The sequence below is a fragment of the Oncorhynchus mykiss genome, chromosome 15 (assembly GCF_013265735.2).
Source record: "Oncorhynchus mykiss isolate Arlee chromosome 15, USDA_OmykA_1.1, whole genome shotgun sequence".
Classification (NCBI taxonomy): domain Eukaryota; kingdom Metazoa; phylum Chordata; class Actinopteri; order Salmoniformes; family Salmonidae; genus Oncorhynchus; species Oncorhynchus mykiss.
Genome location: NC_048579.1, coordinates 1,065,549 through 1,083,308, shown reverse-complemented (window position 1 = coordinate 1,083,308; position 17,760 = coordinate 1,065,549). Strand labels below are relative to the sequence as shown.

The 17,760-nt window shown below is 44.3% G+C and overlaps 1 protein-coding gene across 2 annotated transcripts in view; it reads left to right on the top strand.

The window, feature by feature from the left end:
• The window catches only part of hhatlb (hedgehog acyltransferase like, b), a 46,060-nt gene that overhangs the window by 17,714 nt on the left and 10,586 nt on the right, over nt 1-17,760 (top strand). For both annotated transcript variants that reach the window (XM_036945627.1, XM_036945628.1), the window contains exons 6-7: nt 11,121-11,330; nt 13,356-13,527. In XM_036945627.1, the coding sequence (XP_036801522.1) occupies nt 11,121-11,330; nt 13,356-13,527 (382 nt within the window). The remainder of the gene's footprint in view (nt 1-11,120; nt 11,331-13,355; nt 13,528-17,760) is intronic.

The window sequence follows — 17,760 nt, the reverse complement described above, 5'->3', positions numbered from 1 at the left end:
CGTATTTCAAACTTTAAATATTGTTAATCATCAGTTAAACTAGAGACATGAGGAGTGCCATAGTCTGGTTTCTACACCAGAAGTGAATGGGTATCTGCAGGAGGGTCAAGTTGGATAGGAGCCAGGGGGCTTTGGGAGATGCTGAGTAGAGGAGAGGCAATCGCATGATTGCAGTCACTGATGATAATGGCAGGAGAGCTGTGGAGTAGTGAGGAAGGGGGTTTAGGTCATGTCAGGTCACCTTAAGGGAGAATGAACAGTTTTTAGGGCCATATTACTTAACATCCTGCCTAGTAATAAAGCTGTTTAGAAGGAAGGAGGAGACCCAAGTCTGTTTTTTTTACCACTGGTGGAAATATGTCTTTGTCTTATGCAGCTGTATCGACCCAATGGGTGAATAAACTTGGTTTAAATCGTCAGTGAGTTTTACTAGGTTATATTAGAACCTAACAGTATACGAGTAACATACTGCTACTATACTATTACTAATATACCATGACTATACTACTACAACAGTATTAATGTACTATCACTATAATACCACTATACTGTTACTAAACTACTACTGCACTATTACTACACTACCACTGTACTAAAGCTATATACTAGTAAACTAATACTATACTATGGCAATACTATTACTACACTATTACAACACTAAAGCTATATACTAGTAAACTAATACTATACCATGACAATACTATTACTACACTACCACAACACTAAAGCTATATACTAGTAAACTACTACTATACTATGACAATACTATTACTACACTACCACAACACCAAAGCTATATACTAGTAAACTAATACTATACTATGGCAATACTATTACTACACTATTACAACACTAAAGCTATATACTAGTAAACTAATACTATACTATGGCAATACTATTACTACACTACCACTACACAAAATATATATACTAGTAAACTAATACTATACTATGACAATACTATTACTACACTATTACTACACTGCCACTATACTAAAGCTATATACTAGTAAACTAATACTATACTATGGCAATAGTATTACTGCACTACCACTACACTAAAGCTATATACTAGTAAACTAATACTATACTATGGCAATACTATTACTACACTACCACTACACTAAAGCTATATACTAGTAAACGAATACTATACTATGGCAATACTATTACTACACTACCACTACACTAAAGCTATATACTAGTAAACTAATACTATACTATGGCAATACTATTACTACACTACCACTACACTAAAGCTATATACTAGTAAACTAATACTATACTATGGCAATACTATTACTATACTATTACAACACTAAAGCTATATACTAGTAAACGAATACTATACTATGGCAATACTATTACTATACTACCACAACACTAAAGCTATATACTAGTAAACTACTACTATACTATAACAATACTATTACTACACTACCACAACACTAAAGCTATATACTAGTAAACTAATACTATACTATGGCAATACTATTACTACACTATTACAACACTAAAGCTATATACTAGTAAACTAATACTATACTATGGCAATACTATTACTACACTACCACTACACAAAATATATATACTAGTAAACTAATACTATACTATGACACTACTATTACTACACTATTACTACACTACCACTATACTAAAGCTATATACTAGTAAACTAATACTATACTGTGGCAATAGTATTACTGCACTACCACTACACTAAAGCTATATACTAGTAAACTAATACTATACTATGGCAATACTGTTACTACACTACCACTACACTAAAGCTATATACAAGTGAACTAATACTATACTATGGCAATACTATTATTACACTACCACTACACTAAAGCTATATACTAGTAAACGAATATTATACTATGACATTACTATTACTACACTATTAGTACACTACCACTACACTAAAGCTATATACTAGTAAACAAATACTATACTATGGCAATACAATTACTACACTACCACTACACTAAAGCTATATACTAGTAAACTAATACTATACTATGGCAATACTATTACTACACTATTACAACACTGCCGCTATACTACAACAATATTACTATGCTGTTGCTGTATTATTACTATAATACTACCATACTGCTACTATACTATTTCTACTATACTAACACCATCGTACAACTACACTGGTACTATACTATCACTATAGCGTTACTATATACAACCATACTATTAATACACTACTATAATAATATTACTGAACTGCTACTACACTACTACTATATCGCCACCACTAAACTATTACTATATTGTTACGGTACTACCACTATACTATTGATATACTGCTACTATTATATTGCTATGCTACCGATGTACTATACTGGTACTATGATATTACTATACTATTACCCTACTGCTACTGTACTGTTACTATACTGCTGATATACTAGTATTATACTATTACCAAACCACTACCATACTGCTACTATACAAGTACTATACTGCTACTATACTATTACTATGCTACCACTATGATATTACTATACTACTACTACTACTATACAATCGCTGTACTATTTTTACTGATATAAAACTATTACTATTCCACAACTATATATTAATATAATGTTACCATACTATTACAATGTGTTACTTACTATTACTTTACCATTACTATCTAGCACTATCTATCACTATACTATACTGCCAATATTCCATTACCACTACTGCTACTATACTACCACTATACTATTTCTGCACTACTACTATACTACTATGCTACCACTATGCTACCACAATTTTATCACTATACCGTTACTATACTATTGCTATGCTACCACTGTACTACTACTATACTGCTACTATACTATTACCATGCTGCTACTATACAAATACTATGCTTCCACTATACTACCACTATTACTACTGCTGCAACTATACTATCACTATCACTACTATGATACCACTATACTATTAAAATCTACCACTATACTAATACTATACTGCTGATTTACTATTAATACCCTATTACTATGCTGCCACTATACTATTAATATGCTGCCACTATACTATTAATATGCTGCCACTATACTATTAATATGCTGCCACTATACTATTAATATGCTGCCACTATACTATTAATATGCTGCCACTATACTATTAATATGCTGCCACTATACTATTAATATGCTGCCACTATACTATTAATATGCTGCCACTATACTATTAATATGCTGCCACTATACTATTAATATGCTGCCACTATACTATTAATATGCTGCCACTATACTATTAATATGCTGCCACTATACTATTACTATGCTGCCACTATACTATTAATATGCTGCCACTATACTATGAATATGCTGCCACTATACTATTACTATGCTGCCACTATACTATTAATATGCTGCCACTATACTATTAATATGCTGCCACTATACTATTAATATGCTGCCACTATACTATTAATATGCTGCCACTATACTATTAATATGCTGCCACTATACTATTAATATGCTGCCACTATACTATTAATATGCTGCCACTATACTATTAATATGCTGCCACTATACTATTAATATGCTGCCACTATACTATTAATATGCTGCCACTATACTATTAATATGCTGCCACTATACTATTAATATGCTGCCACTATACTATTAATATGCTGCCACTATACTATTAATATGCTGCCACTATACTATTAATATGCTGCCACTATACTATTAATATGCTGCCACTATACTATTAATATGCTGCCACTATACTATTACTATGCTGCCACTATACTATTAATATGCTGCCACTATACTATTAATATGCTGCCACTATACTATTAATATGCTGCCACTATACTATTAATATGCTGCCACTATACTATTAATATGCTGCCACTATACTATTAATATGCTGCCACTATACTATTAATATGCTGCCACTATACTATTAATATGCTGCCACTATACTATTAATATGCTGCCACTATACTATTAATATGCTGCCACTATACTATTAATATGCTGCCACTATACTATTAATATGCTGCCACTATACTATTAATATGCTGCCACTATACTATTACTATGCTGCCACTATACTATTAATATGCTGCCACTATACTATTACTATGCTGCCACTATACTATTAATATGCTGCCACTATACTATTAATATGCTGCCACTATACTATTACTATACTGCGAATATACTATTAATAAACTGACTATGCTGCTCCTATACTATTACTACACTATTGCCATACTCTTACTGTACTGCTGCTATACTAGTACTACACTATTGACATACTCTTACTGTACTGCTGCTATACTATCACTACACTTTTGCCATACTCTTAGTGTACTGCTGCTATACTATTACTATGCTACCATTATGATATTGCTATACTATCACCATACTATTACTATACTGCAACCATACTTTTAATATGTTACCATTATACTATTGGTGACCTAATATGACTATACTATTACTATACCGCTACTATAATATTACTATAACAGTACTACACTGCTACTACTATACTATTACTGCACTGCTTTACTATACTATTGATATTCTGTTTCTATACTATTACTGCACTGCTACTACTCTACTATTACTGTACTACTTTTAATACTTTACTATACTATTACTATTCTGTTTCTATACTATTATTGCACTGCTACTACTCTACTATTACTGTACTTCTGTACTATACTGTGTCTATACTATTAATGTACTACTTTTAATACTTTACTATACTATCACTATACTGCTACTATACTATTACTATAACAGTACTACACTGCTACTACTATACTATTGCTGCACTGCTACTACTCTACTATTACTGTACTACTTTTAATACTTCACTATACTATTACTATTCTGTTTCTATACTATTACTGCACTGCTACTATACAATTACTGTGCTACACCTATACTGTTACTATACTACTGCTACTGCACTATTACTATAATATTACTATTACATTACATTGCTAAAACAATACTATTACTATCCATTTACTGTATTTATATTACTATATTGTTACTGTAACTAGACTATTACTATGCTACCACTATACTATTACTATACTATTAATGTACTACTTATACTATACTATTACTATGCTATTACCATGGTAGTACTATGGTATTACTATACTGCTACTGTACTACTATACTATTACCATACTATGCCTGTACTATGTATATGCTACCGCTATACTACGACTGCTATAATATTACTGTACCATTATACTACTACTGCCATTACTATGCAGCTACTAAACTATTACTAAGCTACCACTATACTATTACTGTAATATTACTATACTGCTACCACTATACTATTACTGTAATATTACTCTACTGCTACCACTGTACTATTACCATACTACTAACATACTACAGCTAAACGATTACTATACTCACACTATAATATTACTATACTACCGCTGTACTACACTCCTACTATACTACTACTATAATACCACTATGCTATTACTTTACTAAAACTGTAATGTTGTACTATCACTCTAACCATCCTCTTCCTCTCTTTCCTCTCCCTCTCCGTCCTCTCCTACAACCCTCCTCTTCCTCTCTTTCCCCTCCCTCTCTGTCCTCTCCTACAACCCTCCTCTTCCTCTCTTTTGTCTCCCTCTCCGTCCTCTCCTACAACCCTCCTCTTCCTCTCTTTCCCCTCCTTCTGTCCTCTCCAACAACCCTCCTCTTCCTCTCTTTTGTCTCCCTCTCCGTCCTCTCCCTGCTCCCCTCTAACCCTCCTCTAATCCTCCTCTTACTCTCTTTCCTCTTCCTCTTCCTCCTCCCCTCTAACATTTCTCTTCCTCTCCTTCCTCTCCTCTAACCCTCCTCTTCCTCTATCTCCTCTCCCTCCTCCCCTCTAACCCTCCTCTTCCTCTATCTCCTCTCCCTCCTCCCCTCTAACCCTCCTCTTCCTCTCCCTCCTCCACTCTAACTGTCATGTACTGTCATGTTGTCTTGTCTCTGTCCTTTCCCTTCACCCTGTCTCCCTCTGCTGGTCGTGTTAGGTTACCTTTTCTCCCCCGCTTTCCCCCAGCTGTCCCTTGTCTCCTCTAACTACCCATTCACCCCGTTCCCCACCTGTTCCCTTTTTCCCTCTGATTAGGTCCCTATATCTCTCTCTGTTTCTGCTCCTGTCCTTGTCGGATTCTTGTTTGTTTGTGTCATTCATGCCTGAACCAGACTGCCGTCATGTTTGCTGTAACCTTGTCCTGTCCTGTCGGAATCTGCCGGTCCATCTGAGCCTACCTATGTTTGGTAATTAAAGAAGCTCTGTTTAAGTTGATTCGCTTTTGGGTCCTCATTCACGCACCGTAACAGAAGAATCCGACCAAGAATGGACCCAGCGACTTCGGATCCTCTCCACTCAGCCGTCGAGATCCAGGGAGCGATGCTAGGCAGACACAAGCAGGAATTGTCTGCTGCTCGACATGCCGTTGAGACCCTGGCCACCCAAGTCTCCAACCTCACAGAACAGGTTCACCATCTCCGCCTCGATCCACCGGCCACTTCCAGGGCTTTCGAATCTCCGGAGCCCAGAATCAATAACCCGCCGTGTTACTCTGGGGAGCCCACTGAATGCCGCTCGTTCCTCACCCAGTGTGATATTGTGTTTTCTCTCCAGCCCAACACTTACTCCAGGAGCACTGCTCGTGTCGCCTACGTCATATCTCTCCTTATTGGACGGGCTCGTGAGTGGGGCACGGCAATCTGGGAGGCAAGGGCTGAGTGTACTAACCAGTATCAAGACTTTAAGGAGGAGATGACACAGGTTTTTGATCGATCTGTTTTTGGGGAGGAGGCTTCCAGGGCCCTGTCTTCCCTATGTCAAGGCAATCGATCCATAACAGACTACTCTATTGAGTTTCGCACTCTTGCTGTCTCCAGTGGCTGGAACGAGCCGGCCTTGCTCGCTCGTCTTCTGGAGGGTTTCCGCGCAGAGGTAAAGGATGAGATTCTCTCCCGGGAGGTTCCTTCCAGCGTGGATTCCTTGATTGAACTCGCTATTCGCATTGAGCGACGGGTTGATCTTCGTCACCGAGCTCGTGGAAAGGAGCTCGCGCTCTCCGTCGCCTCCCTCTCCGCATCACTACCATCTTCCTCTGCCGGCTCGGGTGCTGAGCCCATGCAGCTGGGAGGTATCCGCATCTCGACTAAGGAGAGGGAACGGAGAATCACCAACCGCCTCTGTCTCTATTGCGGTTCCGCTGGTCATTTTGTCACTTCATGTCCAGTAAAAGGCCAGAGCTCGTCAGTAAGCGGAGGGCTACTGGTGAGCGCTACTACTCCTGTCTCTCCTTCAAGATCCTGCACTACCTTGTCGGTCCATCTACGCTGGACCGGTTCGTCAGCTTCCTGCAGTGCCTTAATAGACTCTGGGGCGGAGGGCTGTTTTATGGACGAGACCTGGGCTCGGGAACATGACATTCCTCTCAGACAGTTAAAGGAGCCCACGGCCTTGTTCGCCCTGGATGGTAGTCCTCTCCCCAGGATTCAGCGTGAGACGCTACCTTTAACCCTCACTGTTTCTGGTAATCATAGTGAAACCATTTCTTTTTTAATTTTTCGTTCACCTTTTACACCTGTTGTTTTGGGCCATCCCTGGCTAGTTTGTCATAATCCTTCCATTAATTGGTCTAGTAATTCTATCCTCTCCTGGAACGTCTCTTGTCATGTGAAATGTTTAATGTCTGCTATCCCTCCTGTTTCCTCTGTCTCTTCTTCACAGGAGGAGCCTGGTGATTTGACAGGGGTGCCGGAGGAATATCACGATCTGCGCACGGTGTTCAGTCGGTCCAGGGCCACCTCTCTTCCTCCACACCGGTCGTATGATTGTAGTATTGATCTCCTTCCGGGAACCACCCCCCCCCGGGGTAGACTATACTCTCTGTCGGCTCCCGAACGTAAGGCTCTCGAAGATTATTTGTCTGTAGCTCTTGACGCCGGTACCATAGTCCCCTCCTCCTCTCCCGCCGGAGCGGGGTTTTTTTTTGTCAAGAAGAAGGACGGGTCTCTGCGCCCCTGCATAGATTATCGAGGGCTGAATGACATAACAGTGAAGAATCGTTATCCGCTTCCTCTTATGTCTTCAGCCTTCGAGATCCTGCAGGGAGCCAGGTTTTTCACTAAGTTGGACCTTCGTAACGCTTACCATCTCGTGCGCATCAGGGAGGGGGACGAGTGGAAGACGGCGTTTAACACTCCGTTAGGGCACTTTGAATACCGGGTTCTTCCTTTCGGCCTCGCTAACGCTCCAGCTGTCTTTCAGGCATTAGTCAATGATGTCCTGAGAGACATGCTGAACATCTTTGTTTTCGTTTACCTTGACGATATCCTGATTTTTTCACCGTCACTCCAGATTCATGTTCAGCACGTTCGACGTGTCCTCCAGCGCCTTTTAGAGAATTGTCTTTTTGTGAAGGCTGAGAAGTGCACTTTTCATGCCTCCTCCGTCACATTTCTCGGTTCTGTTATTTCCGCTGAAGGCATTAAGATGGATCCCGCTAAGGTCCAAGCTGTCATTGATTGGCCCGTCCCTAAGTCACGCGTCGAGCTGCAGCGCTTTCTCGGCTTCGCGAACTTCTATCGTCGTTTCATCCGTAATTTCGGTCAGGTGGCAGCTCCTCTCACAGCCCTTACTTCTGTCAAGACGTGCTTTAAGTGGTCCGTTTCCGCCCAGGGAGCTTTTGATCTCCTCAAGAATCGTTTTACATCCGCTCCTATCCTTGTTACACCTGACGTCTCTAGACAGTTCGTTGTCGAGGTTGACGCGTCAGAGGTGGGAGTGGGAGCCATCCTTTCTCAGCGCTCCCTCTCTGACGACAAGGTCCACCCATGCGCGTATTTTTCTCATCGCCTGTCGCCGTCGGAACGTAACTATGATGTGGGTAACCGCGAACTGCTCGCCATCCGGTTAGCCCTAGGCGAATGGCGACAGTGGTTGGAGGGGGCGACCGTTCCTTTTGTCGTTTGGACTGACCATAGGAACCTTGAGTACATCCGTTCTGCCAAACGACTTAATGCGCGTCAGGCGCGTTGGGCGCTGTTTTTCGCTCGTTTCGAGTTCGTGATTTCTTATCGTCCGGGCTCTAAGAACACCAAGCCTGATGCTTTGTCTCGTCTCTTCAGTTCTTCAGTAGCCTCCACTGACCCCGAGGGGATTCTCCCTGAGGGGCGTGTTGTCGGGTTGACTGTCTGGGGAATTGAGAGGCAGGTAAAGCAAGCACTCACTCAAACTCCGTCGCCGCGCGCTTGTCCTAGGAACCTTCTTTTCGTTCCCGTTCCTACTCGTCTGGCCGTTCTTCAGTGGGCTCACTCTGCCAAGTTAGCCGGCCACCCTGGCGTTCGGGGTACGCTTGCTTCCATTCGCCAGCGTTTCTGGTGGCCCACCCGGGAGCATGACACGCGTCGTTTCGTGGCTGCTTGTTCGGTCTGCGCGCAGACTAAGTCCGGTAACTCTCCTCCTGCCGGCCGTCTCAGGCCGCTTCCTATTCCCTCTCGACCGTGGTCTCACATCGCCTTAGATTTTGTCACCGGACTGCCTTCGTCAGCGGGGAAGACTGTTATTCTTACGGTTGTCGATAGGTTCTCTAAGGCGGCTCATTTCATTCCCCTTGCTAAGCTTCCTTCTGCTAAAGAGACGGCACAAATCATCATCGAGAATGTTTTCAGAATTCATGGCCTTCCGTCAGACGTTGTTTCGGACAGAGGTCCGCAATTCAGGTCTCAATTTTGGAGGGAGTTTTGCCGTTTGATTGGGGCTTCCGTCAGTCTCTCTTCCGGCTTTCACCCCCAGTCTAACGGTCAAGCAGAACGGGCCAATCAGACTATTGGTCGCATCTTACGCAGTCTTTCTTTTCGCAACCCTGCGTCTTGGTCAGAACAGCTCCCCTGGGCAGAATACGACCACAACTCGCTTCCTTCGTCTGCGACCGGGCTATCTCCTTTTCAGAGTAGCCTCGGGTACCAGCCTCCGTTGTTCTCATCTCAGTTCGCCGAGTCCAGCGTCCCCTCCGCTCAGGCTTTTGTCCAACGTTGCGAGCGCACCTGGAAGAGGGTCAGGTCTGCACTTTGCCGTTATAGGGCGCAGACTGTGAGAGCTGCTAATAAGCGTAGAACGAAGAGCCCTAGATATTGTCGCGGTCAGAGAGTTTGGCTCTCCACTCAGAACCTTCCCCTTAAGACGGCTTCTCGCAAGTTGACCCCGCGGTTCATTGGTCCATTCCGTATCTCTCAGGTCATTAATCCTGTCGCAGTGCGACTTCTTCTTCCGCGATATCTTCGTCGCGTCCACCCGGTCTTCCATGTCTCCTGTGTTAAGCCCGTTCTTCGCGCCCCCGCTCGTCTTCCCCACCCCCCCCCATCCTTGTCGAGGGCGCACCTATCTACAGGGTCCGTAAAATCTTGGACATGCGTCCTCGGGGCCGTGGTCATCAGTACCTAGTTGACTGGGAGGGGTACGGTCCTGAGGAGAGGAGTTGGGTTCCCTCTCGGGACGTGCTGGACCGTGCGCTGATTGATGATTTCCTCCGTTGCCGCCAGGTTTCCTCCTCGAGTGCGCCAGGAGGCGCTCGGTGAGTGGGGGGGTACTGTCATGTACTGTCATGTTGTCTTGTCTCTGTCCTTTCCCTTCACCCTGTCTCCCTCTGCTGGTCGTGTTAGGTTACCTTTTCTCCCCCGCTTTCCCCCAGCTGTCCCTTGTCTCCTCTAACTACCCATTCACCCCGTTCCCCACCTGTTCCCTTTTTCCCTCTGATTAGGTCCCTATATCTCTCTCTGTTTCTGCTCCTGTCCTTGTCGGATTCTTGTTTGTTTGTGTCATTCATGCCTGAACCAGACTGCCGTCATGTTTGCTGTAACCTTGTCCTGTCCTGTCGGAATCTGCCGGTCCATCTGAGCCTACCTATGTTTGGTAATTAAAGAAGCTCTGTTTAAGTTGATTCGCTTTTGGGTCCTCATTCACGCACCGTAACACTAACCCTCCTCTTCCTCTATCTCCTCTCCCTACTCCTCTCTAACCCTCCTCTAACCCTCCTCTTCCTCTCTTTCCTCTCCCTCCTCCACTCTAACCCTCCTCTCCCTCTCCACCAGGCTGGTTTTGTGGCGGGGGATTTTGAGCTCCGTTCCGTCCTGTTCTACGGCGGTTGTGGGTTCACCATCATGCGCTGTATGAGTTTTGCTCTGGAGAACTGTGAGAAGAAAGAAGGAAACTACAGCATCCTGGAACTCCTCAAGTACAACTTCTACCTGCCCTTCTTCTACTTCGGACCAATTATGACCTTCGACAAGTTCTACGCTCAGGTAAACATCATGTAACCTACGGATTCAGTGCTATGTTCAGGTACACATCATGTAACCTACGGATTCAGTGCTATGTTCAGGTAAACATTATGTAACCTACGGATTCAGTGCTATGTTCAGGTAAACATCATGTAACCTACGGATTCAGTGCTATGTTCAGGTAAACATCATGTAACCTACGGATTCAGTGCTATGTTCAGGTACATATCATGTAACCAATGGATTCAGTGCTATGTTCAGGTACATATCATGTAACCAATGGATGCAGTGCTATGTTCAGGTAAACATCATGTAACCTATGGATTCAGTGCTATGTTAAGGTAAACATCATGTAACCTATGGATTCAGTGCTATATTCAGGTAAACATCATGTAACCTATGGATTCAGTGCTATGTTCAGGTAAACATTATGTAACCTATGGATTCAGTGCTGTGTTCAGGTAAACACCATGTAACCTATGGATTCAGTGCTATGTTCAGGTACACATCATGTAACCTACGGATTCAGTGCTATGTTCTGTTAAACATCATGTTACCTACGGATTCAGTGCTATGTTCAGGTAAACATGTAACCTATGATTTCATTGCTATGTTCAGGTAAACATCATGTAACCTACGGATTCAGTGCTATGTTCAGATAAACATCATGTAACCTATGGATTCAGTGCTATGTTCAGGTAAACATTATGCAACCCATGGATTCAGTGCTGTGTTCAGGTAAACACCATGTAACCTATGGATTCAGTGCTATGTTCAGGTACACATCATGTAACCTACGGATTCAGTGCTATGTTCAGGTAAACATCATGTTACCTATGGATTCAGTGCTATGTTCAGGTAAACATCATGTAACCTACGGATTCAGTGCTATGTTCAGGTAAACATCATGTAACCTACGGATTCAGTGCTATGTTCAGGTAAACATCATGTAACCTACGGATTCAGTGCTATGTTCAGGTAAACATCATGTAACCTACGGATTCAGTGCTATGTTCAGGTAAACATCATGTAACCTACGGATTCAGTGCTATGTTCAGTACACATCATGTAACCTATGGATTCAGTGCTATGTTCAGGTAAACATCATGTAACCTACGGATTCAGTGCTATGTTCAGGTACACATCATGTAACCTATGGATTCAGTGCTATATTCAGGTAAACATTATGTAACCTATGGATTCAGTGCTATGTTCAGGTAAACATCATGTAACCTACGGATTCAGTGCTATGTTCAGGTACACATCATGTAACCTATGGATTCAGTGCTATATTCAGGTAAACATCATGTAACCTACGGATTCAGTGCTATGTTCAGGTAAACACCATGTAACCTACGGATTCAGTGCTATGTTCAGGTAAACATCATGTAACCTACGGATTCAGTGCTATGTTCAGGTACACATCATGTAACCTATGGATTCAGTGCTATATTCAGGTAAACATTATGTAACCTACGGATTCAGTGCTATGTTCAGGTAAACACCATGTAACCTATGGATTCAGGGCTATGTTCAGGTACACATTATGTAAACTACGGATTCAGTGCTATGTTCAGGTACATATCATGTAACCTTTGGATTCAGTGCTATATTCAGGTAAACATTATGTAACCTATGGATTCAGTGCTATGTTCAGGTAAACATCATGTAACCTATGGATTCAGTGCTATGTTCAGGTAAACATCATGTAACCTATGGATTCAGTGCTATGTTCAGGTAAACATCATGTAACCTACGGATTCAGTGCTATGTTCAGGTAAACATTATGTAACCTATGGATTCAGTGCTATTTTCAGGTAAACATCATGTAACTTATGGATTCAGTGCAATGTTCAGGTACATATCACGTATATGCACACAGAATATCATATGCAAAATGCAGAGAGCATAGGTGACTGGCATTTTTGATGTCTCCTGTCATCTATAGGCTCATCTTACCTGTGTGTGTGTGTGTGTGTGTGTGTGTGTGTGTGTGTGTGTGTGTGTGTGTGTGTGTGCGTGTGTGTGTCTGTGTCTCTCCTCCAGGCCAACAAGGCTGACCTGACCCGTCAGGAGGGGGCGATATGGAACATATCTCTGCAGGGACTCATTCACCTGGGGGCCATATTAACAGTGGACATCCTCTTCCACTTCCTGTACATCCTGAGCATCCCCACGGACATGAAGCTGCTCAAACACATGTCTGACTGGGCTGTAGGTCTGTAACATTAACATGTCTGACTGGGCTGTAGGTCTGTAACAGTAACATGTCTGACTGGGCTGTAGGTCTGTAACGGTAACATGTCTGTCTGGGCTGTAGGTCTGTAACAGTAACATGTCTGACTGGGCTGTAGGTCTGTAACAGTAACATGTCTGTCTGGGCTGTAGGTCTGTAACAGTAACATGTCTGACTGGGCTGTAGGTCTGTAACAGTAACATGTCTGACTGGGCTGTAGGTCTGTAACATTAACATGTCTGTCTGGTCTCTCTGTCTCCTTTAGTTGGTCTGGCCTACTGTAACCTGGTGTATGTCTGGTCTCTCTGTCTCCTGTAGTTGGTCTGGCCTACTGTAACCTTGTGTCTGACTGGTCTCTCTGTCTCCTGTAGTTGGTCTGGCCTACTGTAACCTGGTGTATGTCTGGTCTCTCTGTCTCCTGTAGTTGGTCTGGCCTACTGTAACCTTGTGTCTGACTGGTCTCTCTGTCTCCTGTAGTTGGTCTGGCCTACTGTAACCTGGTGTATGTCTGGTCCCTCTGTCTCCTGTAGTTGGTCTGGCCTACTGTAACCTGGTGTATGTCTGGTCCCTCTGTCTCCTGTAGTTGGTCTGGCCTACTGTAACCTGGTGTATGTCTGGTCTCTCTGTCTCCTGTAGTTGGTCTGGCCTACTTTAACCTGGTGTATGTCTGGTCTCTCTGTCTCCTGTAGTTGGTCTGGCCTACTGTAACCTGGTGTCTGACTGGTCTCTCTGTCTCCTGTAGTTGGTCTGGCCTACTGTAACCTGGTGTATGTCTGGTCTCTCTGTCTCCTGTAGTTGGTCTGGCCTACTGTAACCTTGTGTCTGACTGGTCTCTCTATCTCCTGTAGTTGGTCTGGCCTACTGTAACCTGGTGTCTGTCTGGTCTCCTGTAGTTGGTCTGGCCTACTGTAACCTGGTGTCTGTCTGGTCTCTCTGTCTACTGTAGTTGGTCTGGCCTACTGTAACCTGGTGTCTGTCTGGTCTCCTGTAGTTGGTCTGGCCTACTGTAACCTGGTGTATGTCTGGTCTCTCTGTCTCCTGTAGTTGGTCTGGCCTACTGTAACCTTGTGTCTGACTGGTCTCTCTATCTCCTGTAGTTGGTATAGCCTACTGTAACCTGGTGTCTGTCTGGTCTCTCTGTCTCCTGTAGTTGGTCTGGCCTACTGTAACCTTGTGTCTGACTGGTCTCTCTATCTCCTGTAGTTGGTCTAGCCTACTGTAACCTGGTGTCTGTCTGGTCTCTCTGTCTCCTGTAGTTGGTCTGGCCTACTGTAACCTGGTGTATGTCTGGTCTCTCTGTCTCCTGTAGTTGGTCTGGCCTACTGTAACCTGGTGTCAGTCTGGTCTCTCTGTCTCCTGTAGTTGGTCTGGCCTACTGTAACCTGGTGTCTGTCTGGTCTCTCTGTCTCCTGTAGTTGGTCTGGCCTACTGTAACATGGTGTCTGTCTGGTCTCTCTGTCTCCTGTAGTTGGTCTGGCCTACTGTAACCTGGTGTATGTCTGGTATATCTGTCTCCTGTAGTTGGTCTGGCCTACTGTAACCTGGTGTCTGTCTGGTCTCTCTGTGTCCTGTAGTTGGTCTGGCCTACTGTAACCTGGTGTATGTCTGGTCTCTCTGTCTCCTGTAGTTGGTCTGGCATACTGTAACCTGGTGTCTGTCTGGTCTCTCTGTCTCCTGTAGTTGGTCTGGCCTACTGTAACCTGGTGTCTGTCTGGTCTCTCTGTCTCCTGTAGTTGGTCTGGCCTACTGTAACCTGGGGTATGTCTGGTCTCTCTGTCTCCTGTAGTTGGTCTGGCATACTGTAACCTGGTGTCTGTCTGGTCTCTCTGTCTCCTGTAGTTGGTCTGGCCTACTGTAACCTGGTGTATGTCTGGTATCTCTGTCTCCTGTAGTTGGTCTGGCCTACTGTAACCTGGTGTCTGTCTGGTCTCTCTGTCTCCTGTAGTTGGTCTGGCCTACTGTAACCTGGTGTCTGTCTGGTCTCTCTGTCTCCTGTAGTTGGTCTGGCCTACTGTAACCTGGTGTATGTCTGGTCTCTCTGTCTCCTGTAGTTGGTCTGGCCTGCTGTAACCTGGTGTATGTCTGGTCTCTCTGTCTCCTGTAGTTGGTCTGGCCTACTGTAACCTGGTGTATGTCTGGTCTCTCTGTCTCCTGTAGTTTGTCTGGCCTACTGTAACCTGGTGTATGTTTGGTCTCTCTGTCTCCTGTAGTTGGTCTGGCCGACTGTAACCTGGTGTATGTCTGGTCTCTCTGTCTCCTGTAGTTGGTCTGGCCTACTGTAACCTGGTGTATGTCTGGTCTCTCTGTCTCTTCTAGTTGGCGTGGCCTACTGTTACCTGGTGTCTGTCTGGTCTCTCTGTCTCCTGTAGTTGGTCTGGCCTACTGTAACCTCGTGTATGTCTGGTCTCTCTGTCTCCTATAGTTGGTCTGGCCTACTGTAACCTGGTGTATGTCTGGTCTCTCTGTCTCCTGTAGTTGGTCTGGCCTACTGTAACCTGGTGTCTGTCTGGTCTCTCTGTCTCCTGTAGTTGGTCTGGCCTACTGTAACCTGGTGTATGTCTGGTCTCTCTGTCTCCTGTAGTTGGTCTGGCCTACTGTAACCTAGTGTATGTCTGGTCTCTCTGTCTCCTGTAGTAGGTCTGGCCTACTGTAACCTGGTGTATGTCTGGTCTCTCTGTCTCCTGTAGTTGGTCTGGCATACTGTAACCTGGTGTCTGTCTGGTCTCTCTGTCTCCTGTAATTGGTCTGGCCTACTGTAACCTGGTGTATGTCTGGTCTCTCTGTCTCCTGTAGTTGGTCTGGCCTGCTGTAACCTGGTGTATGTCTGGTCTCTCTGTCTCCTGTAGTTGGTCTGGCCTACTGTAACCTGGTGTATGTCTGGTCTCTCTGTCTCCTGTAGTTTGTCTGGCCTACTGTAACCTGGTGTATGTTTGGTCTCTCTGTCTCCTGTAGTTGGTCTGGCCGACTGTAACCTGGTGTATGTCTGGTCTCTCTGTCTCCTGTAGTTGGTCTGGCCTACTGTAACCTGGTGTATGTCTGGTCTCTCTGTCTCTTCTAGTTGGCGTGGCCTACTGTAACCTGGTGTCTGTCTGGTCTCTCTGTCTCCTGTAGTTGGTCTGGCCTACTGTAACCTGGTGTATGTCTGGTCTCTCTGTCTCCTATAGTTGGTCTGGCCTACTGTAACCTGGTGTATGTCTGGTCTCTCTGTCTCCTGTAGTTGGTCTGGCCTACTGTAACCTGGTGTCTGTCTGGTCTCTCTGTCTCCTGTAGTTGGTCTGGCATACTGTAACCTGGTGTCTGTCTGGTCTCTCTGTCTCCTGTAGTTGGTCTGGCCTACTGTAACCTGGTGTCTGTCTGGTCTCTCTGTCTCCTGTAGTTGGTCTGGCCTACTGTAACCTGGTGTCTGTCTGGTCTCTCTGTCTCCTGTAGTTGGTCTGGCCTACTGTAACCTGGTGTCTGTCTAGTTTCTCTGTCTCCTGATGTTGGTCTGGCCTACTGTAACCTGGTGTATGTCTGGTCTCTCTGTCTCCTGTAGTTGGTCTGGCCTACTGTAACCTTGTGTCTGACTGGTCTGTCTATCTCCTGTAGTTGGTCTGGACTATTGTAACCTGGTGTCTGTCTGGTCTCTCTGTCTCCTGTAGTTGGTCTGGCCTACTGTAACCTGGTGTATGTCTGGTCTCTCTGTCTCCTGTAGTTGGTCTGGCCTACTGTAACCTGGTGTCTGTCTGGTCTCTCTGTCTCCTGTAGTTGGTCTGGCCTACTGTAACCTGGTGTATGTCTGGTCTCTCTGTCTCCTGTAGTTGGTCTGGCATACTGTAACCTGGTGTCTGTCTGGTCTCTCTGTCTCCTGTAGTTGGTCTGGCCTACTGTAACTTGGTGTATGTCTGGTCTCTCTGTCTCCTGTAGTTGGTCTGGCATACTGTAACCTGGTGTCTGTCTGGTCTCTCTGTCTCCTGTAGTTGGTCTGGCCTTCTGTAACCTGGTGTATGACTGGTCTCTCTGTCTCCTGTAGTTGGTCTGGCCTACTGTAACCTGGTGTATGTCTGGTCTCTCTGTCTCCTGTAGTTGGTCTGGTCTACTGCAACCTGGTGTATGTCTGGTCTCTCTGTCTCCTGTAGTTGGTCTGGCCTACTGTAACCTGGTGTCTGTCTGGTCTCTCTGTCTCCTGTAGTTGGTCTGGCCTACTGTAACCTGGTGTATGTCTGGTCTCTCTGT